This window comes from Myotis lucifugus, unplaced genomic scaffold (genome assembly GCF_000147115.1).
Source record: "Myotis lucifugus unplaced genomic scaffold, Myoluc2.0 scaffold_378, whole genome shotgun sequence".
In the NCBI taxonomy this organism is placed as follows: Eukaryota; Metazoa; Chordata; class Mammalia; order Chiroptera; family Vespertilionidae; genus Myotis; species Myotis lucifugus.
Genome location: NW_005871426.1, coordinates 38,908 through 66,409, shown reverse-complemented (window position 1 = coordinate 66,409; position 27,502 = coordinate 38,908). Strand labels below are relative to the sequence as shown.

At 43.7% G+C, this 27,502-nt stretch overlaps 1 protein-coding gene, 1 long non-coding RNA gene and 1 pseudogene across 3 annotated transcripts in view; 2 read left to right on the top strand and 1 right to left on the bottom strand.

Annotated features, from left to right (window-relative positions):
• Positions 1-26,913, bottom strand: part of MICAL1 (microtubule associated monooxygenase, calponin and LIM domain containing 1) — a 36,555-nt gene extending 9,642 nt beyond the window's left edge. The window contains 5 exon segments of the mRNA XM_023765126.1: positions 1-270; positions 21,430-21,513; positions 22,639-22,722; positions 23,212-23,379; positions 25,931-26,913. The exon segment at positions 1-270 is cut by the window's left edge and continues 18 nt beyond it. Of these exon segments, the coding sequence (XP_023620894.1) occupies positions 1-270; positions 21,430-21,513; positions 22,639-22,722; positions 23,212-23,379; positions 25,931-26,885 (1,561 nt within the window). The 5' untranslated portion in view covers positions 26,886-26,913.
• Positions 2,411-3,885, top strand: LOC106699349. 2 transcript variants are annotated; one of them, XR_002832366.1, is made up of 2 exons: positions 2,411-2,594; positions 3,557-3,885. It is a non-coding gene; the product is annotated as an uncharacterized LOC106699349 (long non-coding RNA). The 2 variants fall into 2 exon arrangements; XR_002832365.1 differs by having other exon boundaries at positions 2,411-2,734.
• LOC102442406 lies at positions 12,568-17,474 on the top strand (annotated as a pseudogene).
• Positions 26,914-27,502: the final 589 nt, after the last annotated feature.

The following is a 27,502-nucleotide window of genomic DNA, read 5'->3' as shown; positions in this document are numbered from 1 at the left end:
GGCTGGCTCGCTTGTCCAGCTTGGCCCACAACGACTTGGCGCTCCAGTAGTTGAGCTGAGCCTTCATCTTGTGGTACTGGGGCAGCCCCCCACCAGGCTCCAGCTCCAGGGCCTGGCATAGCCCCTGGAAACTGCTCAGCACATTCTGACACAGCTGGGCCTGCAGGAAACTCTCAAAGTGGGCATGCGCTGGGTTGGTGGACGTGGGTGAGGCCATGGAGGCCCCTGGATCCCTCAGGGAAGGGAGGAGCTGGACAGAAGCAGAGGATGCTGGAGAGGAGAGAAGAGAAGGAGGGGAGGCTAGAAAAAGGAGGCAGGGAAAGGGCAGGGGAGGAGAGGAAAGCAGGCCAGGTCCTCCCCTGATTGGCTCTGCTTCTCTCTCCCAGCCCACTCCCAGTCTGCTCTATAGACAGCTGCTCTCCCTTCCAAGTGAAAGCTGCCAAATTTGGGAATGAAGAATCAGCAGTCCAGTGCACAGACGGCACACAAGAGGCGAAGAAGCCACCAGCTCAGTGGCTCCTGACCAGGGATCTCCAAGCCCTGCTCCATCCCTGGGGTCCACAGGGCAGAAAGCGGAGTGTCGGGGAATTTCTCAGACATGGACAGGGCGTGTTAGCCAGGAGCGATTTCCTTGTGGGGCAGACCACACACCTGCAACCCCAGCGCTGGGCACACATACTCCCCCACCTTAACCCACGCCTCCCGGTGCCAGGTGACCCTGATGGCCTCAGTGCCACGTGGGTGTGGGGTGTGCCTTACACCAGGGGCAAAGATTTTCTCCTTAGCACTGGTGATTTCCTCCTGAGGGAGGGCAGAGGCGTCTGTAAGGGTGAAGGTTCCACTTCCCTCCACCCAAAATGCCTCAACCAACAGCGGGAGGATGTTGCGTGTCACAGCTGACGGGGTGAGGGAGCACGGGGTGTACTTCTGACTCACTGTGGTCAAAGACACTTCCCTGTGAGACCTGTCTGCTCCAGTGGGCCTCCAGGGCGGTCTGGGGGCCACAGCAGCCTGGTTCCCCCTCCCAGCTTCCTCCCACCCCCATCCAAGGCCCGCCCCATCCCCTGTGGGCTCAGGCGTGCTCTCCTAGGAATTTCCCAAAACAAGGCCTCCCTTTGTCCCCCTTCCCTAGCTCGGGCCCCCACGCACACTGAGGAGCGACCAGGGGGCTTTCTCACGCTGGGGCCTGGAGGAAGGGGAGGGCACGGAGAATGGGGCTGCCGCTGGGGGAGTGAGGAGAGGTGCGTGGCCTCGATGGGCGCAGTTCCCTGGGATGGATCGACACCCCTCTCGCCCCTGCCGGCCGCTCCACGGGTCCCAGCCGGAGACCAGCGGGCCGGGCCCGGCCGAGCGGGGGAGGGAGACTCAAGTTGTCCGATGCAAATGTCCTGGGCCAGGGCCGGCAGGAGGTCAGGAGAGCAAAGGTCTCTCGGGGGAGGCGGGGTGTAAGGCGCCCGGGAGACAGAGGGGCGACCGAGCCTGGAAGCGCCAGGACTGGGGATGTGCGAGGGCTCCAGAGGTCCGGGAGGATGGAGAGGAGCCGGACCGCAGCGGGTGGGGGTGGGGGGGCCCACTCTCACTCTGGACAGGGAAGTCTGGAGCGGGCTGAGCGGGGCGGGGGCGAGGGAAGCCGGGTGGGACCGGCCAGGCGGGGTGTCCGCGCGCCCAGGACTCCTCTTCCTCAGAAGCCACCCCACCTCACATCCCCACCCCACCGCGGGCCGGGGTGCACAGCTGGCTAAGCTGGACGACTTACCGCGGCTCCGGAGCCGGGTGGGGCCGCTTCCTGCCGGCCGGGTGGGAGGGCGGGGCGGGGGCGGGGGAGGAGGCGCGGAGGGAGAGCGCGACGGAGAGCGGGGCGCGGGCGGCGCGCGGGTCTTCTGGTCCGGGGAGCTCTGCGCGTGGGCTGCTACGGGAGCTTTGTTCGCGCTTCATTAGCATCTCATTACCCCGCGATCGCCGGCTCGGGGCAGCCCGGGCCCGCCCAGTCCCCTGGGTGGTGCCCGAAGGCGTGGCACCTTAGGTGCCGGGTTCCGCTTGTGGGCCGGAGACCCGGCCTGGCGGGGGACGCGGAGCCCGAGATCCGGGCTCTCTGCCGGTGCCAGGGTCCGCAGAGCGTGCCCTTCCCCGAGGCCGCCCATCCTGCTCCGCGGTCTCTCCGAGCGCGGGCTGGGCAAGAAGTTTGCCGAAGCTGGCGGGACAGTCTCTAAGCTGTCCTCACTCTCCTACCGGGAGATCCACGGCCCGGGCGCCACACGCTGGATTCAAGCTCGTGTTCCGCCGCGCCCCCTCCCCCCCCCGCCACCCCCGCGACAAGCCCGCCCCTAGAGCCAGCCTGTGGGCAATGGGCACGAATTACGCCTGGGAACTCCGAAATCGGCGGCTTGCACGCGGCAGGAGAAGTGAGGACAAAGAGGGTGTTGGAGTGGGGGAGGGGCGGTGGCATTCACTGCGGAGAACGGAGCCATTGGAAGGGGTGTGTGGGCGGGGACGAGAGTCCCAGGACTCAAAATGCCTAGGAGTGAGGACCCACAGAACTGTCCCTGCTGAGAAGGGCTGGAGAGACCTATGGGATCAACTTCCTCCTGTTCCGGGTGAGGAGACAGCCTGAGGTCATTCATTCAGCTGGCTGATATTAATAGAACACCACTTCTGACTTACTGAGCGTCTACTATGAGAATCCCCTAATCTCCATCATCACAGCGATCCCATTTTACCGAAAAGGAAACTGGAGGTCAGAGAGGTCCTGGGACCTGCAACAAGTTGCACGCAAGTGGCAGGGCTGGTATGGGGCCCAGGTCTATCTGACTCCACGACATCAGTGTTGGTAACAACGTGACAAATGAAAGGCTGGCATTATAAGGAGCTGTTTCTTGTTGAGAGCAAGTGACACTGTTACACTAGAAACACCAACAAAACAGAGGAGTGAATGGGAGGTTTGCTCTCTTTGAGATCCAGGGATCAGAAAGACCTGGGTGCCCTATGGCCCTTTCTCTTTATTCTCACTTTGTGTTTTGTCTGGAAACCCTCTGAGACCCAGTCAGACTTGAATACTCTCTGCTCCCAGCTTGAGCTCTAAGCCAGCAGGGGAAGGGAGGCTAGGGGAAAACGCCTGCTCTGCCAGGGAGGCAGGGAACTCCGCCAGGTCACGCTCAGGAAACTAGGGCAGCCTCCCAGCTGGGCCGATCCTGGCTCTTGCGTGTGACTTGTCATTTGGCATGAAACGAATGTGCCAAACATCAGGCACACCCATATTTAAGTACATATTATTAGAAGCATTCTACACTCCACTATAAATGAGTTACCAGGCCCTTACAGACACCCATTTCCCTTTCATTAGCTGAGGGTAACAACCAACTGCTTGGACTTAGCGCATTTGCAAAGCGCCAGCTGGGTCTGGCCCTTGACTCAGTAGCTTCTGTTGCAGTCAGAGGCGGGGTTATGTGGCTCTCTGAAGGGCAAATGGTAAGATTTGTCTTTAAAAAAGATCACAGAACAATAATGATTTCATCAATACTGAAAAACTGCTGACTTGAAGTTTCACTTTATGTTAAAGATACACACGGGAGCAGAAAGCAATGAGGCCTATTTTGGCCTGTAATCCAGACGATCTGGTCAGATTCCAGCTTTGCTTCACCAGGAGATCCACGTATGACCTTGAGAAAGTCACCAACCATGATGCTTCTGTCTCATCTTCTCTAAACGGAGACTGTATAATTACTCAACCTCCTCAGCCCATTTGATTCTAAAATCCTATTATTCAATGTTGGTGACTCTAAGAAATGTACAGACTAGAAGATCCAAAGCAAGTTCTATTTAAAGTTTCTTCAAAGAAAAAAAAATGACCTCTATTAAAACTAAAATAATAAATTTATTATTAATCTATGTCTTTCTCTTCTTAATTAGAATCTTGAGTCATTATCCATATTATATGTGTCGTATATAAACTAAAAATACTGGCACAGTCACATCAGCCAGCAAACAAGTGACTGATACATGAAAAATCAGTTTTAAAGGAACCTGATTCTAATATTTTTGCAAATAATACTGCTGGCAATGGCCACGGTTAAAAACCTAAGCTATTAAGACAGGACCCATTTCTTCTAATTCACACCATGTTCTATCTTCCTTCAATGCCATTCATACCTCACCTCCCAACCTCTCATTTCCTGAGCCTGGAGTCAGAAATTAGGTCCCTGGCAGGGCAGGTGGCATGTCTAAGACACCCTGCACCTATGGTCCGTTTGTTTAAACAACACATCCCTATGCCTGGGCTGGGAGCTGTGGCTGCAGTGTGACCAGACACGCATAGCTCCTGATGTAAAAATAGTTACAAACCAAGCCAAGTGTGTCGAGTGCTGTTCACAGATATGACAGGGTGGCTTGATTGAGATTAGAAGGTCAGGGAGGGCCTTCCTGAGGAAGTGACACTTACACTGAATTCTGACAAATGAATAGACATTAGTCAGAGAGTATGGGCAGAAACCTTTCAAGGCTGAGAAAATGCCTACCTCAAAGCCCTAAGGCAGGAAATTGTGTGTGTGTGTGTGTGTGTGTTGGGTGGGTTGGGGGAGAGGGGATATGGAAGGTGGGAGGGAGGGAGGGAACAGCAAGGAAGCCAGGGTGGCTGGAAGTTAAAGTGGGAAAGGGGCCGCCCTAGCTGGTTTGGCTCAGTGGACAGAGCCTCGACCTGGGGACTGAAGGGTCCTGGGGTTCGATTCCGGTCATGGGCACAAGCCCAGGTTGTAGGCTTGATCCCCAGTAGGGGGCGTTCGGAAGGCAGCCAATCAGTGATTCTCTCTCATCATTGATGTTTCCATCTCTCTCTCCCTTTCCCTTCCTCTCTGAAATCAATACAAAAGTATATATTTTTAAATAAATGGGAAAGGGGTCCAAGAGGAAGCTAGACTGGAGATCTTAAGTGCAATGGGAAACTGCAGAGGATTTAAAATAGAACAGAGACATGGTCATATTTGCCATGATAACACAATATCCAATCACAATGGTGAGCCCAAATCACCACTTCCAGTGGAGAAAGGGGTTGGGGGAGGGGGAGAAAGGCTGTGCCAGGAGTCCAGGCAAGAGGACTTGGTGCAGCTATGGGATGGGGGAAGTGGATGGATTCTAAACAGAGTTTGAGGTGCAAGTGATAATTTGGTGATGGATTGGGTGGGCAGGGGGCTGAGGAGGGTTCTATCAAGAATGACTCCCAGGATTGTTTCTTGGCTAAGATGAATAAATCACAACAAAATTAAGTTCCTCTTCCTTTCACTCTTCCCTGCAACCTTATCCCTCTTTACGCTGCTTTTTATTCAAGTACCTTCCCCCCAAGTCAAAGCATAGACTCCAACACAAGAGCCTCTACCCCAAGCAGCTGCTAAGATTAAAAATACAAACAGGTTCAGGATCAATTTAAATACTTTTCTGCATTTTTGTCATGAGAATGCTTTTACACATCAAATACTAAAATTATAGGAAAAATTTGTCTGCAAGCCACTTAAGCATACTAGAATTGAGAGATGAATTTTTAAAATGTACTTTTATTTTTAACCCTACTTTGGCCTAAGGAAGCTATAAGGATAAAGGTATATAAATGAACTAAAAATACAAAAATAAGAGCCAAACTTTTCTTTTGGAAAATCTTCAAATCCATTTTTAAAAGAATGTAATATTATAGATATTAAGAATTCAAAAGAAATAATAAATCCATGTTCTGAAACCAAGGGAGTTCCCCGACCTAACTGCTGCTCAAAATTTCCCCCTTCTACACATCACATTGGATTTGGCAAATGTAGAAAAGTACTTTTCACTTAAAAAAAAAAAAAGTAAGATCTCTAGTAAATGTTACCTAAATGTGATCAAGTTCCTACATTTTGTATTAAAAATGTGATTGAATGAGCTTTAATTTTAAAGCTCTATTAATGTAAGTTTTAAAAGTGAGAACAATTATACTGTGTGTATATAACTTTTACTATATATATATATTCATCAACAAAAGTGTTTGCTGCCTATATTACGTGTAAAGAATACGAAAGCAAGAAAACTATTGCAGTGACATTCCAGCTTCTTTTGGAGGTCATTCTTTGATATGTGCTGTTTACAAAAGGAAGGCAAGGGAGAATTTTAAAAAGGTTATTCCTGCAAACCTATTTACAAAAGTAAGACAGAGTGTTCTTTCAATTCTTAAAAATTTAGGCATAATTTGGAAATGGATGAAAATTTACCTCAATACTTACAAATAAGGGCAGCAAAAGTAAAAATCTGCCCTGAATGTAAAATATCCTCAGAAGTTTGACAAAACAGCTCACTTACAGAGGTTCAAGTTAGGTAAGACATTTTCACTTTAGTAGTAACTTTCACCTAATTGATAAATTTTGATAAAGCTTTAAATCAATGGTAAAATACTAACAAATTAATATGGTAGTTAGTGTTTTGTAGGAGAAAGACTATATAACTTTTACTATTGTATCATGTGGGAAGTTTATGATTATATGCTAACATTTCAGACAAAACCCCCAAATTTTAGTTTAAAAGGTTCTATTCCATTAAACAAATCCTATGTAAAGAGAAATCCAGCTGAACGTTTCAGACTGGTGATAGTTGCTATTGGCTGGAAGCAGCGTAGTGGGGTCTCCCAGCCCTGAGCAGTTCATCTGTTTGGGCTTCAGTGTTCTCATGTGTAGAACAGTCATAATAATATTACTTACCTCACAGGAATGTCATGAAGATTAAGTAAAATAAGATGTGCTTCTAATGGGTTACAGGTGTGTCCCAGACACTGCTTCCCAACACATTCCAAATGCCAGTGGTTATGGCCTGAATTGTGTCCCCCATAAATTCAATGATGTCCTAACCCCCAGTACCTTAGAAAGTGACTATTTGGAGTCAGGGTCTTTAAAAAAAGTAATTTAGTTAAAATGTGGTCACTAGGATGGGCCTTAATCCAGCATGACTGGTACCCTTATAAGATTAAGACACACACAGAGACGACCATGTGAAGAGGGAGGAACGGATGGCCTCAGAAGAAGCCAATTCTGCCAACACCTTCATCTTGGACTTTTGGCCTCCAGAAATATGGGAAATAAATTTCTGCTTTTTAAAGTCACCCAGTCTGTAGTATTTGTTATGTTGCTCTAGCAAGCTAATATGCCAGTCATGGCAAGGGGTGACTGGAGTCCTCTAACCGCAGGGTACTATACAAAGGCTACTTTTTGTGCACCGTGACATGGAAGAAATTTGAGAAGCACTAAGACAAGAGTTAGACTTAATGCAGCTTGTTTTGCTCCTGGCCTGCATACGTGGCAGAAATTATTACTCCAATTTATGAAAATCTAAATGTAAGCATCTAGAATGAGTCTCATATTCCTTAGCATTATTTAACTGGTTGCTCACAAAACTTACAAGAACCAACTGTAGAAAATACAGAGGAGAGGTAGGAGGAGGTGTTTGGAGAAACACTGGCAAACACAAGAATAACTTATTTTGATGGTAAGAGCTCAAGTCTTTCTAAGGATAGCCTACTACTGAGAAAACCAGATTCACTTTTGTAAGTGAAAAGGTCATTTCAGTAGTCCAAAAGCATAACATTCTACTACTAGAGGCCTGGTGCACGGAATTCATACACAGGTGGGGTCCCTAGGCCTCGCCAGCAATCAGGGCCTATCAGGGCCATCTTGCCCAGTCCTGATCGCAGCTGGGCCAGCAGGGGTCTGCTGGCTGCCAAATGGGGCCTGCCGGATGGGGTGAGGGACCACGGGAGGTTTGCCGGGCGGGGGGAGGTTGGCTGGCCATGGGAGGTTGGCTGTGGGAGCACACTGACCACCAGGGGGCAGCTCCTGCATTGAGCGTATGCCCCCTGGTGGTTAGTGCGCATCATAGCGACTGGTCGACCAGTCATAACGGTTGCTTAGGCTTTGATATATATAGATTTCCTAAGAAGTATAATTTGTATTTCTGTACTTGTTAAGTCAATTTAAAAAATTGCACGTTTTAGTAAAAATGAGTTGTGGAACACATAAATTTCTCATATATACAATAGCAATGTTTTTACGTACACGATATTTCTGTTGGATACAGTCACTGAACTTTAAAATACTGATTTCACCCTGGCTGGGAGGCTCAGTTGATTGGAGCATTGTCCCTTCCACCAAAAGGCTGCAGGTTCAATCTCTGCTTAGGATGCAATAAGGAAGACAATTGGTTGATGTTTCTCTCACACATCAATGTTTCTCTCTCTCTCTCTCATTCCCTTCCCCTCTCTCTAAAATCAATAACAAAAATAAAAACATATCCTTAGGTGAGGATTAAAAAAAATTAAGAATTTCATTCAAAGGGGCAGAATATATATTTGGGACACTGAGGCAAGGCTAGATATATAAAGCTATCATTTTCTCATTTCCCTTTCACAGACGGTCAAACAACCCAGAACTCTTCCTGAAGATATTTTTATGGCTGAGACTGGCTCTCAAGCTAGAAACAGATTGGCCTGTGCTGTACAAGACAGAGCCACTAGCCACACGTGGCGAGTGTGACCATGGAACTAGCTTTGAATTTTAATTAATTTTACTATATTTAAAAAACCGATACTCATTTCAGTTATTGAAAAAATTGTCCACAACTACTTGAATATCTATTAGTTTTAACTGTAAAATGCATGAACTCTAAATACAGATCAAGCATGTCTAATGAACATTAGCATCCAAAATGAGTGTGAGTAAGTATACTATACACACTAGGTTTGAAGACTTAATACACAAGAAAGGATATACAATCTTATTAATCCATTTTTATATTGATTACATGTTGAAATGATACTATTTGGCAAATGTTGGATTAAATAAACTATTTTATTAAACTTGATTTCCCCTCTTTTTGTTTTAATTATGGCTACTAGAAATTTAAAATTACATATGTGGTTCACATTAAATTTCTCATAGTGTAGAGGTAGACTTTCATATAGCTAGATAAACGTGACTTCACCATATTTCCTGAATAATTACCCAGCTACCAAGAGTGAGTAGTTAAAAATTCCTTTACTTGAATACTATTTATATCCTGGAGAAAATGTGGGCCAGTAGGCTTTGAACAGCTGGGAAAGGCTTTGCATTTTAAGAATAAGGTTTAAGTAAACAGTTTAAATAACTAAGGTGAGAACCTGAAATAATATTTAAGGCATAACTATATTTGCAAAAATACTTTTGCTCTAGTCAGGTCTGATTTAACATTTCCTCTGGATACAGTCATTGAACTTTAAGATACTTTGGTTGATACATATAAATCATTTTGTGCAAATATGTTCGAAAAATGCTTTCATCTCCTCTCAAACCTGAGCAATTCTGTATTACTTTAACCTCCAAACTTAATTTGATTCAGGTGGAAATCAAAGGTGTCTAAAATAAGAAAACAGGTGAGGTGATGATCCTGTTAATTTTAGGGTAAATCACCCCTACTCTCCACCAGCATTAACTTACATATACCAGTGCCCACTTCGTTTCTCAAAAATTCTCTACTAACTTACTTGAGAGAAAGCAGTCCAAGTTGTCAATAAAATAAAATATGCTGGGTTGGGAAAATCTAACCCAAGCATAATTTAATCTTTTGACAATTATCTAAAGTCATATAATAATTACAGATATATGTTGGCTACTAATTCTCTGAGGCTCAAAGATTTTAAGATAAGAAATATTTATTTTTAAAAATAATGTGCCCATTTTATGGAATTTAACCAACTTTGCAATAAAAATAGCTTATAGGTTCCTCTCCAGAAATTTATCAGACATAATACACAGGTCAACATCTTCAGAGGTCAATTACAATTCAGTATATTTAACACAAATTATGTCAAATAAAATTATTCCAGGACAATTAAGAAAGCTCTAACTTCATTATGAAGATCAAGTATCTTTGCAGGTCTGGGAGTTCGACTTGTCTTGTAGAGGCAATAGTGTTGCCTATGAGAAATAAGGAAGTGGAACCAGCCATTCTACCTAATTCAACATATGACTTCCTTGTCCTAAAAAATAAAAAATGTAACTGGAAGGGTCAGCAAGACAAGAACCTATGGCTGTGAGCTTTTAGTACTTATGGAAAAGTCTAAATTGATATCCCAAAGAAAAATTACCCAAGACTTAATGAGATGTAGTAGATGAAATGAAAACCACTCACCAATAGTAAAATGCTAAATCTCTATCAGTACTACAGATGGGACATGATACACACATCTTGCTGCCTTGGGTGGAAAGCATTATAGCTATCAGCTGGCTGCATCTCTGCCAGGGTCTGTAAGCAAGCATTTCAGGAAGCCTGACGTCAAGCCCACAATCCAGGTATAGCTGGCACATGGAGAAGAGAGCAGCAGAGCAGTCAAACGTGTTTCTAGGTCAGCTCTGCTCCTGGCTCAGCGGTGTGGGCTGTGGCACGTGGGGGCTGGGTGGTGGCGGAGCGGACTCCTGCGTCAGCTGCAGGTGCTGAGCCGGATGTGCAGCACTTGCTAAATGGAGCTCCCCTGTTTGCTCTTGATGGGCGTGCAGATGCTCCAAGGTTTCCTTGGAAAGTGTGATTACGTGCACTGGCTCGCTCTGCGAGGGTTCCATCTGGCTTTCAATCACACTGAGGTTCTGAATGTGTTCTGTTTGCTCCTGTTGAGCTGAAAGAATTAAATTCTGTAATTGTTCTGGCTGCTGTGTGAGCAGCGTGAGATTAGCAGCCTGGTCTGCAGTCATGCTCTGGGAACTGTCTGCAGTGACGATGCTGATTCCTTGGCTAGGACCAGGCATGAAATTGATGTTATGTACAGAATCGGTTACAAGAAGCTGTATTTCCTGCTCTCCGGAGGTAGAGAGTTGATACGGCTGCAGCTGAAGAATATTCCTGACCTCTTCAGTATTATTATTGCTGGAAATGCTGCTGGCATCCGCTACATGTTTCTCTTTACTATGGATTTTCAAGTGAGCCTTCAGGTTGTCTAAACGAGCAAACTGTAAGTTACACTCAGGGCAGGAGAAAGGCTTTTTGCCCGTGTGCAGAATGCAGTGTCTCCTCTTGGCACTGGAGTCAGAGAAGGATTTGCCACATATGCCACAGGAGTACGGCTTCTCTCCTCTATAAGGAAACACATGTTTTATATTAAAAACAGAAAGATCTATGTATTACTTCCTGATTATAGAGGAAGAAGCAGTCAAGAATAGAGGAAACCAGACTGGGAGTCATAAGTCATGGGTTCTCCTACTCACTTAAGGACGTAGAGCAACTCACAACTTCCATGGACTTCAGTTTCTAATCTTATTAAAAAAGGTGGGGGCGGTGTCTGAGGAAGGGGGGTGGATGGGGTTGGACTAGATGTGATAAGAATTTATGATTCCATAGTATTTATTTTAGATAAGTAAATATCTATATATTACATATTTAGTTCCTTTTTGCTTTGTTTTAGTTCTCACAGCCATTTTACTCTGATGGCCAAGTAAGTATATACAACTAATTTCAACATTAAAATGAGTAGCCCCTAGTTGTGAAGCTGTTAGAAGACATACTAAATCAAATTTAGAAGTAAGTCTTTGTGAACAAAGACTTACTTAATAATTAAGTAAGTAAGTAAGTAAGTAATATTATTAATATTAGTAAGTAATTAATAATATTAATAATTAATATTATTATTTATTTTATAATAAATATTAAATTTAATATTTATTTTGATTGACGATTTAAGCTTTGGACCTGCCCCCAGACCAAACCAAAATTCATGAAATGAAATTAATAGTGCAAACTTTTGCTGGCCAACATCCATTTTCCTGATTTTGCCTAAGTGAGGAATTCTTTATTGAAAAGATTTTAAAAAATTATAAACTACTCAGAAAATTCTACCAGAGTAATAATTTGGGGAAAAGAATTATATATGTAATGAATGTCATCCTACTGAATGCCAGGGTTGAATGAGGACTCTACACAAGAGACATATCTGCATAACTTTACCGATGGATTCTGATGTGGGTTTGAAGAGAACTCTTTGCTGTGAAAGATTTGCCACAGATTTCACATGTAAATGGCCTCTCACCTACAAAAGGAAAAGCATTTAGAAATATACATCCAATGTAAAACAAAGGCAAACATCACCCCATAGTTTTACAATGTAAAAAACAACAAAGGCAAAACCACTTGAATCCTCAATAAGCACCTTCTATGTGCTGGGTGGCAGGAGGATGCAGAGAAAGTGTAGGTATGGTTCTTTCCCTTAAGCTTAAAAACTGAAACAAGGAGGTAAGCGACTATCTGTGGGAAACACCCTTGGATAACTTAGACTCTCATGCCTTACTGCTTGGTTAAGCAGCCCTCTTGACCTTCATAAGGACACCCGTCACTAGGGTGACTTTCGTATTGTTTACATTTACATCTGCTTTCTAAATATATCTAGAATCTGACCACTCCTCACCATATCTACTGCCACTCTGGTCCAGGCCACTGGCATCTCTGTGCAGCAGCCTCATCATGGGTCTCTCCCCCCCGCCCCCGCTTCTGTCCCTGCTGCCCAGTCTTAACAGTCAGATCATTTCACAATCCTGTGCAAACACTCTAATGGTGCCCATCCAGAGAGAAGCCAAAGCCCTGGGCCTACAAGGAGTCAGATCTGTCCGACCACCTCCACTTCTCATCCGAAGCCTCCCTAACTTCATCCAGCACTCTCTCAGGGGTCCTGGAGAGTCCCTGAATTCATATCCCCTGGCCCTGGCGGGTCTCCCCCAGGGTCTCCCAGCATGAGCCACTCATCCCAAGTCTCTGCTCAAATGTCACTTTACCAGGAGGCGTCCTCAGGCGTCCTCACCACTGAAAGCACTGTCTCAGCCCAACACTCCTAGTCCACTTCCCACCATGCTATCATGTTATTTATTATCTAGCCCCGCCCCCACCCCATTCTTATGTAGGATAATTTATAGGCTGATTCACTCTTAGCATCAGGCCTGGCACACTATTCCAGAAACCCTCGCTGAGTGAAAGAATTTCACAGGATGGTGACTAAGACTCACACAAGAATCAATAAAGCTTCGGCAGTGTTTATTCAGCATTAGTTTGTATACTGCACCTACAGTGACAGACTGTGATACCCTCTAGGAACGACTGAGACAGGTTTAATGAGATATGGTACCATCTATCAACTCAACATCTGGAATGTGAAACTCGTCAGGAAGTGTCAAAGGTGGGACTGAAGGAGTTCAGAACATTTATAGCCAATCAAACTGCTGCTAACCCTAAAAGAAATTAAACCTAAAATCACAATAGCAATTATGAGGAATGCTTCAATTAGATTAGATCATTTTTAATAGTGCACTTAAAAGCAAGGGCTTCCAAATCAAATACATAGAATAAGATACAGTATTTTTCATTGTATGCAAGAGCCACCAGAAGGCTTCAAAAAATTTTAAAAAGCTTCATTAAGACATTTGCTGTAGAAGATTTTTGTTTTAATAGGCTAATAAAAATTAAAGATATAAGAGGAACCTAAAATAAAGGTCTGTAAGTCTGATGGTACCCCTAATAGGTGACTATCCTTGGATATCTTTCACACCTTGGTCTAAGGCAAATCTGAGGACCATAATTAGAGAATTTCCTAAACCCAAGGAGGATCCCCAAAAGTTTTTGAAGGGTGGCAAACACACAATACAATATACAGATGATGTGTTATAGAATTGTACACCTAAAACCTATATAAGTTTATTAACCTAATGTCACCCAAATAAATTCAATGAAAAATAAAGTTTTTGTAAATAGATTGCCTGAGCGCAGTGAGAGATCGTTTCACATCGTCCCTTCCTTCTTTCCCAAATCCAGGCCAAATGGCTACTGATCCTTTCTCCCAGGGATAACTATTACCTCTGTCCTAAGAGCTGGGCTTGGTTTTCTGCCTCCCTGTGACATGCAGGCTATCACAGGGAATGACTTGGGAAGGTAATAACCTTTGCACCCTGTTGAGTCCATGGAATACTTTAATACTGTCAGAAATAATTACTGTTTATCCAAGCTGAAACATGAGATTTGAAAGGATTTTTTAACTACAATTAAAAATAAAACTACATAACCAGAGGGAAAAAGCAACTCAGGGATGATGTAGTTGGATGGGTAGCTAACCTATGATGTCATTTAAGTTACAACCCAGCTCTTTGGGAATTGAAAGCAATTATCCTTATCTTACAAATCTTTGCAAAACCAGAAAGGCAGCTGTAGAAGCAGTCCAAAGCCCACCCATTTTTATCATCTCAATTCCTAACACTGAAGAAAAAAACAAGGAAAAAGAAGTGGTTTGGTTTTTTTTGTTTGTTTGTTTTTTAATACAAATGACTATAGAAACACCCTGGTCCCAAATCTAGCCTATAGCCTCTATAAGACTGTATTCTCCACAAATTCTAGTAAGAAAAATCTTTAGTTTATCTGAGTTGATAAACTTAACTCATCACAAGTCTCCTGGCTAAACATTTAAAACAAAGCCTAGGAGGCCTCTGTTCGCACCTGTCCATATGTTCATGTGTTTTGAGTATTGTTTTTTTTTTTTTAATCTTCAGATGGTATTGCAATTTGTAAAATTATCCTTTAAATATGAAGGAGAAATAAAGTTGTCCCTAGACACAGAAGTTGAGGAATTTTATCACCAGAAAACCTCCATTGCAGGAAATACTTAAGGGAGTTATTCTACCTGAGACAAAGAACATTATGGTCACAACACGACGAGCAATACCACCAAAAAACTTACAGCATAAACAGGGATCATTTGTGACAACAGAAACATAAAAGGGGAGAGAGGAAAGGTGTGAACTGGCAAAGGAAGATGAAGATCAGAAACACTCAAAAGGAAAAAAACTACAGTATATATGCAACTTCATTTTTTATAAACCTAATGGTAACCATACACAAAAATCCCCAAACCAGGTCATATAGCTTAACAAAAGAGGAAACAGAGGAAAGAAGTGTGGAATACCACCAAACAAAAACAACAGGCAGAAACATAAAGGAAAAGAACGGATGGAGGCACAGAGCTACCAGAAAAAAGACGATAAAATGGCTATAGGAAGTCCTCATACATCAATAATAAACCTAAATGTAAATGGTCTGAATTCATAAATAAAGAGACAGAGTAGCAAAGTGGACCAAAAAACAGAACACAACCACATGCTGCATACAAGAGACACATCTAAGCTATAAAGACAAAGGTAGATTCAAATAAAAGGGTGGAAAATGATTCTCCAAGAAAATAACATCCATAAAAAAGGAGGTGTAATCATACTTATATCTGACAAAGTAGATTTCAAGATAACAAGAGACAAAGATGGACACTTTATGATGATAAAGGCCGACGTGCCTCAGTGGTTGAGCGTCACTTATGAACCAGGATTCAATTCCTGGTCAGGGCACATACCTGGGTTGCAGGCTCAATCCCCAGTGTGGGACATGCAGGAGGCAGCCGATCAATGATTCTCTCTCATCATTGATGTTTCCATTTCTCTCTCCCTCTACCTTTTCTCTGAAATCAATAAAAATATATTAAAAAAGAAAAAAACACACATAACACTTCTTAATATATCTGCACCCAACTAGGGAGCACCAAAATATATAAAACTACTACTCACAGAATGGGAAAAACAGATCAAAACACAATCATAGTTGGGGATCTCAATACTCCATTGACAGCTCTAGAAAATCAATAAAAAAAATTTTGGGCCCTAACTGGTTTGACTCAGTGGATAGAGCATCAGCCTGCAGATTGAAGGGTCCTGGGTTCAATTCCGGTCAAGGGCACATGCCAGGGGTTGCAGGCTCAATCCCCAGTGGGGGGTGTGCAGGAGGCAGCCAATCAATGATTCTCTCTCGTCACTGATGCTCCTATCTCTTTCTTTCCCTCTCTGAAATCAATAAAAGATACCTTATGAAACACTAGATCAAATGGACAAAATTGACATTACAGAACCTTTCATCCCAGAACATTAGATTATACATTCATTTCCAGTACACATGGAACATTCTCAAGGATAGACATCTGTTGGGTCACAAAATTAGCATCAACAAGTTCAAGAAGGCTGAAATTATACCAAGCATATTCTCTGACCACGATGCCTTGAAATTAGAAATCAACTGCAAAAAGGAAGTAAAGGAACCCAAAAATACGTGTAGATTAAACAACATACTACTAAAAATGACTGGGTGAAAGAATAAATAAAAGAGGAGATCAAAAAATATATAGAGACAAATGAGAATGACAATACAACATATCAAAACTTCTGGGATGCAGTGAAAGCAGTAATAAGAGGGAAATTTACATCATTACAGGCCTATCTCAAGAAACAAGAGAAATTCCAAGTAAACAACCCAACATCACATCTTAAAGTACTAAGAAAGAAGAACAAAAGCACCCCAAAGTCAGCAGAAGGATAATAAAAATTAGAGCACAATGAAATGGAGAACAAAAAGACTATACAAAAAATTAATAAAACAAAGAGCTGGCTCTTTGAAAAGATTAATAAAATCGACAAACCCCTGGCTAGACTAAGAAAAAAGGGAAAAGATCCATATAAACAAAATCAGAAATGAGAGAGAAGTCACCACAGACATCACAGATATATACAAGGAATCATACTAGAATATTATGAAAGACTATAGGCCACCAAATTCAATAACTAGAAGAAATGAATAAATTTCTAGAAATAGATAGCCTTGCCAGTCTGCACTGTACTCGGAACCACCACCACGGCCGCCTACAAGCTGGTGCTGATCTGGCATGGCGAGAACGCATGCAACCTGGATTCGCGGTGCTGGTACACCACCACCCTGAGCACAGCAGGGCACGAAGAGGGAAAGTGTGGTGGGCAGGTGCTGCAAGATGCCGGCTATGAGTTTGACATCTGCTTTACCTCCGTGCAGAAGACAGCAATTCGGACCCTCTGGACAAGCCTGTAGTGAGGCCCTGGCGTCTCAATGAGCAGCACTATGGGGATCTGACTGCCCTCAATAAAGCAGAAACTGCTGCCAAGCATGGTGAGGCCCAGGTAAACATCTGGAGGCGCTCCTATGATATCTCTGCCGATGGAGCCCGGCAACCCCTTCTACCGCAACATCAGTAAGGATCGCAGGAATGCAGACCTTACTGAAGATCAGCTACCCTCCTGTGAGAGTCTGAAGACACTAGTGCCAGAGCTCAGCCCTCCGGAATGAAGAAATAGTTCCCCAGATTGAGGAGGGGAAATGGGTACTGATTGCAGCCTATGGCAACAGCCTTCAGGGCATTGTCAAACATCTGGAGGGTCTTTCTGAAGAGACTATCATGGAGCTGAACCTGCCAAAGGGTTTTCCCATCGTCTGTGAATTGGATAAGACTTGAAGCCCATCAAGCCCACGCAGTTCCTGGGAGATGAAGAGACCATGTGTAAAGCCATGGAGGCTGTGGCTGCCCAGGGCAAGGCCAGGAAGTGAAGGCGAGCAGGCAGACGACTTTCCCAAGGACACCCTGCCCATCCCACGTCTCTGCATCTCTCCTGTGCACATCACACACTGACTACATCTGTTGGCATCTAAGGTTGTAGCTGCAGAGGGGCGCTGGTGGCTCCCAATTTTGTTTTAGTCACTTTGTCTCCTGCACTCACTCTCTTCATGCAATCTGGTCAGAACAGCACCTCTGGGGCATGGGTCCTCAGTCTAAGCCGAGGGAAGACTCTTATCTAAGGGCGTCCAGAGTTAGTAACTCCGCTTTTTGGATAGTGCTTTGTTTATTACTAAGGACCTGCCTGAGTAGGGGGGTAGGGAGGAGCCATGCTAAAGCATGACCAATGAGAGGCAAGAGAGCCTATTTGTGTTCCCCCGGCAGTCCTGTGCTATTCTGCAGTCAGATGACTGAGTGGGGGCTCCAGTCATTCCAGTGGAAGATGAGTGCCTGGTGATTCAAACAAACATTTCCTCCCTAACCCCAGGAAAGCTGGCTCTAGAAGATTGGGATCAATACTGAATATTTACATGTTGCATTTACTTTTTTTTAAAAAAAAAAGTGTATCTATATAAAATAATACAAAACAAATACCCTACTGGGGTTTCTAGTGGCAGTTGAACTATTCCCACATGTGGTCATCACAAAATAAGCCATTCTTCACACCAAGGTGGGATGAGCTCCTTGACTTGTAAGGTGTAGGAGTTACCCTGCTTTATTGTTTCATGGCAGTGAAATGTCTCTTGATCATGTCCAGGGATGTCTTTCACTGTGTCTAAGTTCTGAATCATGTTGCAGTTGCGTGGCCCTGCTACTTGGGCCCAGTAAGCATTTTGAAACATAACTACTAAATCTTTTTTCCAGATCAGTATAATAAAGGAGTAATGTGCAATAAAAAATAAACAAGAAAAGAAATATATAACCTACCTAGACTGAATCATGAAAAACTGGAAAATCTGAATAGGCCAATCAGCAGCAAGTAATTGAAACAACCATCAAAATCTTCCCCCCAAAACAAAAGTCCAGGACCAGATGGCTTCACCAGTGAATTCTACCAAACAGTCAAAGAAGATTTAGAACCTGTCATTGTCAAACTCTTCCAAAAAATTGAAGAGGCAATACTTCCTAACACATTTTATGAGGCCAATATAACCCTGATACCAAAATCTGGCAAAGATAATGCAAAAAAAGAGAAAACTACAGACCAATATCTCTAATGAATACAGATGCAAAAATTCTTAACAAAAGAGATCCTGATCAGTTCCTAACCAGAACTCCGACCAGAACTTTGGCTGGAGATCCTGGCTAGAGGTCCTGACTAGGCTGCTGATCAACTGAAGGCTGTCTTCGTGTCATTCCTTCTTCGCCGACTCCGTCCACACCTTTGGGGACCCCTGGACCCGCTGGGATTGGACCCCAGCACAGACTTGTGCCTGGCCAATCGGCAGAGCACAGTCCTTTCTCCTCCCCTTCCTCCAACTCCCCCTATATAACCCGTCTCCACACAGAGTTATCTCTCTCTGCTTCCTGTCGCTGCGTCGGCAAGGTGGGGGAGCCGAGCTAGCTCGAATAAAGACTTATGCTTTTGCATCGGAAAAAAAAAAAAAATTCTTAACAAAATACTGGCAAATCAAATACAATAGTACATCCAAAAAATAATACATTACGATCAAGTGGTGTTCATTCCAGGGTCTCAAGGATGGTTCAACATACGCAAAACAATCAATGTAATACACATTAACAAAAGAAAGAATAAATATCATATGACCTTATCAATAGATGCAGAAAAAGCATTTGATAAGATACAACATCATTTATGATTAAAACATTCAATAAAATAGGAAAAGGAAAGGCCATAATAAAAGCCATATATGATAACACCTCAACATAATAAAGGACATATATGATAAAACCTCAGCTACTATCATACTCAATGGTGAAAAATTAAAAGCTTTTTCTCTAAGATCAGGAACAAGACAAGGATGTCCACTCTCACCACTCTTATTCACCATAGTGCTGGAAGTCCTAGCCAGAGCAATAAGGCAAGAGAAAGAAACAAAAAGCATCCAAATAGCGAAGGAAGAAGTCAAACTTTCACTTTTTGTGGACAACATGATTCTGTATATAGAAAACCCTAAAGACTCCACCAAAAAACTATTAGAAACAATAAACAAATACAATCAAGTTGCAGGATACAAAATCAACGTGCAAAAATCCACTGCCTTCCTATATACTAACAACAAAACTTCAGAAAAGAAATGAAAAGAAAAACACACAAAAAAACCCAACAAACCCAATTCCTTTTGTAATTGCAACCAAAAGAATAAAGTCCCTAGGAATAAACATAACAAAGAATGCGAAAGACCTATATATTGAAAATTACAAAGCATTATTTAAAAGCAATTGAAAAAGACACAATATAGAAAAATATTCTGTGTTTATGGAAGGGAAGAATTAACATAAATGGCCATATTGCCCAAAGCAATATACAGATTTAATGCAATCCCCATCAAAATCCCAATGTCATGTTTTTAAGAAGTAGAATGAGAAATCATCAGATTTGTATGGAACCACAAAAGACCCCAAAAAGCCAAAGCAATCCTGAGATAAAAGAACAAAGCTGGAGGTAACATGCTACCTGACTTCAAATTATACTACAGAATTACAATAATCAAAACAGCATGGTATTGGCAGAGAAACAGACACAGATCAATGGAACAGAATAGAGACCAGCTATAAAATCACATGTATATGGACAGATAAATTTAGACAAAGGAGCCAGAAACACACAATGGAGTAAAGATAGTCTCTTCAATAAATGGTGCTGTGAAAACTTGAGAAAGGAGTCCCAATATAAGGTGACAGGAAATCTGACTTTGGGTGGTGGGCACATGATGCAATATACAGATCTTATAACATAGAAATCCACACCTGAAACCTATATGTTCATGTTGATCAATGTCACCCCAATCAATTTAATAAAAAGAAAGTTATAAATACTGATTCTAGGAGAGAAAGTACAAAAAAAATCCTCAGTGCCTATGTCACCTTGGTATATTTCATTTTACTTCCTTTTCTTAAAAAAGTATCTTGATAATCTTGAATGATAAAGTAAATTAAGAGTGAAACATGGAACCAGACTCTGATTTGTACTCTTTTGTGGTATTAGATAAATTTCCCTAGAAAAAGTGCTCAGTATGTAATCTGTTTTGCTAATCTATAAAAATGTTACTTCCCCACAAATGCTGACAGCATTCTGCTTGGGCTTATCCTATCTAATAAAGAGAGAATATGCAAATTAACCATCATGCCATCACAAAGATGGCGGCACCCACAGCAGAGTGGGGTTTCCATAACACAAGATGGCTGCACCCACAGTGGAGGCCGAGTTCCTATAACAAGCCTTAACGAGCAATTAGCAGGGACCTGAGGCTGTGTGGTGCTGGGCCAGGGCTGGGGAACCTCAGGCTGCACCCCCCGCCCGGTAGAGCTTGATGCAGGGACCTCAGTCCATGCCCCCCGCCCTGGCACCGGACCAGGGGACCTAAGGCTGTGCCCCCTACCCGGTGGGGCTTGACAAGGGTGGGGCCGGCCGGGTCTGGATCTCGCCCAATGGGGGTGGGGCCAGGTGGGTCTGGGTCTCACGCGATTTTGAGGCGCCGCGGGTGGGCAGGGACTTGACTCTGGGTCCCGGGGCGTACCCCAGAATCTGACAGGAGGAAGATTTTCATATACATTTTACTAATTTTCTTTCATCTCTGACACTTCCATTATAGAGAAAGGGCAAATAGCAATATTAAAATATTTCCTCTAATTAATCCCGTTTTAATATGCACAAATTTAATGCACCGGGCCACTAGTAAATTATAAAATTCCCACCCAATTTACAAAGAGGGGAGGGTACTCCCAGTCTTTTATTCCTAACTGTCCTGTAAATATAAAGTATACTAGAAAGGAAGGATGAGACAGTGTTTTACCTGTGTGTGTTCGTAGGTGTTTCTTTAGTTGAGACACGTCCATGAATTTGCGATGGCAGTGGTTGCATTCCGGTAATGAGTGGCCTTGTCGCAACAATAAAAAAAGTGTCAGTGCCTCTTTCCGCCATCTTGGAGCCCTGGAGGCCTGCTGGGAACAGGACTTCTATAACGACAAATACGTCTGGAAGGCTGTGGGCCAAGGCCATTTTTGCCAGCTATAAGTGGGGTCTCCAGACTCAGAGGGAACACACAGCTCTTAAAACTGAAGGTGCTTGTGCTAGACATGAAACTGAATTCTCTCTGGGCAAGAGATGCGCTTATGTGTGCAAAACAAAAAACAACAGTGACACCTGCTGGCAAACCGGACAAAACCAGAGTCGCCTGGGGAAGGTAACTCATGCTCATGGAAACAGTGACAAGTTTCTTGCTAAATTTCAAAGCAACCTTCCTGCTAAGGCCAACGGACACAGCAACCGTGTAATGCGGTACTCCTCGTGGATTTAAACTTATTGGAAAGTAAATAAATAACATGGATTTGTTCTCTTGGAATAAAAACAGTGTTAGTGCATATATGCTCTCCCTGCATTTCTTCAGAGATTTGTGTTACAACAATTTCCTGAAAGATAACCACTTTAAATATGGTACTTTAATAAAACCACAATAATTTTTAATTAATTTGGTAACAGTTAAAATTTCCTCTGCATTTCAATTTACTGCTTCCTAAGAAAGCTGGGACCCTTCCAATCTTCCTAAGTATAATCTCCTTTTCCCCTTGAAGCATTGGTACACTGTGGCCAATTAATCTCAAATGACACTCCCAACCTCCCATTCATTTCTTATGGGTTGTCAGGAATAAAAGGCCAGTAGGTGGAGCCAGGTTGGAGAAAGTCTGGACGACAGCTATGGACTAGTGACATCTCTCTCCAGGCACCACTAACAATTAATCCACTGGCATCTCACAGTCAAGTTGCACTTTTGAAAGGTACTAATTTGTAGGGTTTCTGTGTGTGGCACCAAAACTATGGAATAAAAATTAAACACAAACCACAAGGTAGTGAGAATAAACACAAGAACATCTAATTTCGATGGCTTTTAAGGCTTTTTCCTGAATACTCATTTATCTTCTATAATATAAACCCAGTGTTTCAGAAATAATTTTTATTTGCATGTCTTCCCCACCAATCCAAATTTTCTCTCACTTTATTGTACCTGTATGAACTCGGTAATGGCTCTTCAGTTGTCTTTTCTGGCTGAAATATTTTCCACACTGATCACAGGTAAAAGACTTCTGTCCTGCCAAATAAAAAACAAAACACTAAAACATGCAAAAAACTATAAAGAACTAGAATGCTCATTAATATGGTAAATACCATAATGGGCCCAGGTCCCCATTTTCTACAAATGATACAAGTGACTTGTCTACAAACCCAAATGCCCTCAGAGTCTACCCCAGTAACATACATGTGCAAAGGCATGGAATACAATGGGGAGTGGTGGAGACTGGGGTAGAACTGGAGAATTCAAGTGTCCCCCAAAGGCATCTGAAGTAAAATAATTCCAAGTTCTGGTGGTTAAACAAAACACATCTGCAGCCAGTTTATAATAAGTCCTTGCTAAGGCTCGATGCTGTGCAGAACTGTAAACTTCACTCTAACAAAAGCATAATTGTTGTTCCATGACACCATGCAGGAAATGGCACCAGCCTGGGAAGAGACTAGTAGATCATGGTAATGCCCACCCGGGGAATGGGAACCTGGTGCCCTCCTGTGCAAGCCCGGCTACCTGAGTGCAGGCTCATGTGCTCCAGCAGCGAGTGCTTGGTGGTGAGAGCCTTGCTGCACACAGTGCAGGTGTATGGCCGCTCGCCTGTGTGAATCCGGCTGTGGACCTGCAGGGAGTGCTTCTGGGTAAAGCCTTTTCCACACTCATTACATTTGAAAGGTCGCTCCCCTAGAATAAGAGCCCCAGAAAATTGGTATAAGCAAGAATCTGCACATCTTTCTGTTCACTCGCAAATTAAAGTAACAATAAAGGAATTTCTCTTAAAAGGCACATATCCAAAAGGCCAATGAACTGGAAAAACAGTATCAGCAATACAATTTTGCAAGCTGAAAGAGAGGAATTGGATGGCAGCAGTGAGGAATGCTGAGATACAACCTAGTTTTGAAGATAGAGCCTCCAATAAGACTCAGGAATTGGTGGCACCTGTTCTCTCTGAAAATGGGGGTAAGGAGGATAAATGACAGTCTATTTCTTTTTTTAAAAAAATATATTTTATTGATTTTCTACAGAGAGGAAGGGGGAGAGATAGAGAGCCAGAAACATCGATCAGCTGCCTCCTGCACATCTCCCATTGGGGATGTGCCCGCAACCCAGGCACATGCCCCTGACCGGAATCGAACCTGAGACCCTTCAGTCCGCAGGCCGACGCTCTATCCACTGAGCCAAACCGGTAGGATAAATGACAGTCTATTTCAAAGGTGCTTAGACCCCTCAGATTCAGTCTCCTACCCCACGGAGCCAGGAGAATGGTCCTCTCCACAAAAGAAGATGGAGACCGTTCTCCATAGAGGGTAAAGCAAGGGGGCTCTGGACTAGAGGTCTCCCAGTCCAGTGGAGTGGGACGACCACAGGGAGAGCAGGTCAAAGTTTATGTTTGAAATGATGAGACACTCCTCAACCCCAACCCCCACCCCCAGCCTTCTCCTCCCTCCTGCTCTAGATCCTGGCAGCAAGGAGCCTATAGCCTCCAGGTGGGAGAGTGGAAAGTCTTTGCCTACAATGTAAAAGAGCCCAAGGTAAGAGAGCATCAGCAAGGAAGTGGGGGCCAGCCACGCCACCCCCAGCAAGGCTGTTTTCTACAGGCCTTCTCCATACTTGCAGAGCTGCCAGTAGCTTTTAGAAAACCATTCTTACAAAACTATGTTTTTAAATCATCATTTAAAGAAGGCCTCCAGTAGTTGAAACAGATGCCAAACAAGAAGAAAATAGGCAACTTGCAGAAAACAGAAACTGCCTAAGGTGAAGAAAATGTTAAAACCTAACAAATAAGTACATGTTATTATTAACATGCTGAGGTAAGATATTACATTGTGAAACAAAGAGAAAGAACTCTAATACAAAAAAGAATTTAGAGAAAAATAAGCACCTAGAAGCAAAAAACATAAGAGTAGACACACACACACACACACACACACACACACACACACACACACACGGAAATCTCCTAGGTGGAAATAGGAGAAAAAAAGATAAGGAAATTAGAGGTTCAACAGGAGGTTCAACAATCAGATAACAGGAGTTTCAATAAGAGAGCAGAGAAAACAGAGAGGAGAAATCATCTATGAAATAATTCTAGGAAACTTTCTGGAACTGAAAGTTATGAGTTTACAGAGACCCACTCTAACGTGATTCACTGGAAACTTTCTGAATACTGGGCAAAAGGGAAGATCCTATGTGTTATTTTCCTTAAAAAATCTCACAGAACTACGTAACGCTTTAAACTATGCTGTATTACAGTTCAACAAGTATTCCTCAAGTGTCCACTTTGTTCAAAGAACCAGAATTCAGGGTTCTCATCCATCTTAAAAACACCAAATCTCCAGATAATTAAATCAGAATCTTGGGGCCCAGGCACTGGTAGTTTCAGAAGTTTCCTAGGTGATTCTAAGGTGCAGCCAGGTTCAGAACCACAGTCAGAACTACTGGGTCAGATGACAGCAAACTGCTGGATGACAGAAGACTTAAGCATCAGTCCTATACATAAGCTTACAATTAAGTTAAAGGGTATTTAAGTGGTACTACAATCAAATCCAAAGCAGAATGAGTTAGGTAGGTGTATGTATGAGAGAGGGTTCAAATGAAGAAGGGATTTCTGGGTAGGGCTACATTGTCCAATACGATGACCATTTAAGTGACTTAAGATAAAATTAAAAATTCAGTTCCATAGTCACACCACATGTTAAGTACTCAAAATCCACATGTGGCTAGTGGCCACCACTATATCTGATGATGATATTCCCATCATCACAGAAGGGTCTCTTGGCCAGTACTGGGCTAGAGGGACCAGAAAGAAGACATTTAAATGGCTGAGTGAGAAAGCTGTCCACACAGACCAAAAGCATAGCTATGGTCAAGATGAGGAATGTTCAAGAGTCAGAAAACAGATGCATTTGGCTAGAGTTCGATACCTGAATATTATACCCTGGAAGCAACAACTATAAATAAGAGGTTCTGGAATCAGACTACCTGAGTTCAAATCCCAGCTCTGTCACTACATGGGTAACCTGGGCAAGTTAAGCTTTCTAAGACTTGGTCTCTTCATCTGTATAATGGGGATAATATAACCTCTCTCACAGGACTGTTGTGAGAACTAAATGCAATTGCACGTGTAAAGGCTTTATTACAATGCCCATGACCTAGAAGTTGCACAATAAATGAAAACTATTATTATCATTACTACTCCAAAACACATTCCAATAAGCTGTGAAAGTGTAATTACCCGTGTGGCTCCTCTGGTGGATTGCTAAAAAGTGATTGTACTTGAAGACTTTGCCACAGTCTTTACAACGGGCCTCAGGGCCAATGGGGCGCTTCCTCCTTCCACAGACCCTCTTGGCTGACCCCTGATCTTCTTCATCCCCAACAAGTTTGTAATCTCGCAGTTTGATGGATCTCTGAATCCTCCGCTTGCTGTACCGAGTCTGGTGGTCCTGCCCATCTTGGGTCTTAGGATCACAGTTCTCATCTTTTTCAGCGGGTGTTCCCTCCCCTCTACCTGGCTCACAAGCAGGCTCAGATTCTTCCATTTCTTTCGCTACGGTCTGTTCATTCAGTACCCCATTGTCTCCCTCTTTAACCACAGAGTTTTGTCTGTTCTGAACTGAGTTGTTCACTCTCAGCTGTATTTCTTCCTCCCCAGCCAGTTCCGATTTCCCCTCTTGCAAACTGTTGACTTTTCTTGGTCTTCCCCGTTTCCGCTTCGGCGGATCATTTTTTTTATTAGAAATAACAACCACTGGAGCACCAGCTGTGTTCAACGTCGCTGGCTTTGGGGAGCTATGGTTATTCTGAAAGTCCGTGTAAGCCTTTACCAGGTCGTAGACTTTTAAGAACTGGGCAGTCGCCAGGATTTGTTCTGTACTCTTCTCGCTGGCCTGGAGATAACCCGTGTAGATAAACTCCAGCAGGATACCAAATGTGTCGGCCACCATGCCCTCCAGCATATAAATGGACTGGCCGATCTCCCCCTCTTCAGCAAACATCATGGAGAAGTATTCACTACTGGCCGCCAGTAAGGCTTTGTGGGCCCGGAAATGCACGTTCTCCACGATCAAAGTGATGTCACAGAGAAAGCCCTTCTTCCTCTGGTCCTCCAAACTGGCCAGGACAGTGTCACTGTGAGTGTCTGAGTGCACGACGAGCTGCCCGGGAGGCTCTGACGCTGCTTCTGCCATTTTCTTCGGAAACCAAGAAGAATGAAGCCTGAAACAAGAAAACCATGTTTAACAGGAGGAAGCACTAGCAAGGTTACGCCCACACCAAACGAACCTGCTATTCACTTCACCTTGCTGACTGACACTCACTACTGACCATTTGTAAGTCTATGTAAAAACTCAGCTCTGGGTTCTCACGCCTGCTGTACCATTATCTAGCTGGGCCAATACATGTTACCCCTCGGGGTCTGTTTTCTCCTTTGCAAAATGAAGGGATTGGGATCAATCACCCTGAAAGTCCTTCCCGGCACTCACTTTCCATAGTTGCACAAACCTACAGTGTCTCGATTTCACATAGTATGAGCCATTTAGTTCTGTGAAAACAAATAGGCAAAGGGCGAAGAAGACGTGCATGTGCGAAGTGAATTTTTTTGGGGGGGGGGGGGGTAGCTGCAATTAAATAATAACGCAGGGAGCCGGGCCTCGCTTCGAAGGGCTGCGTGGGACGCCCAAGGCTGGCGCCAAGCGCGCCTCGGCATAAAAGCGGGTGGAGATGCCAAAATCCGGAGCCGGGTGGACCTCCAACCCGGCGCCGGAAGGGCCCCCCCTCCGGGCCGGAGCCCCTCGGCTTGGCCCGG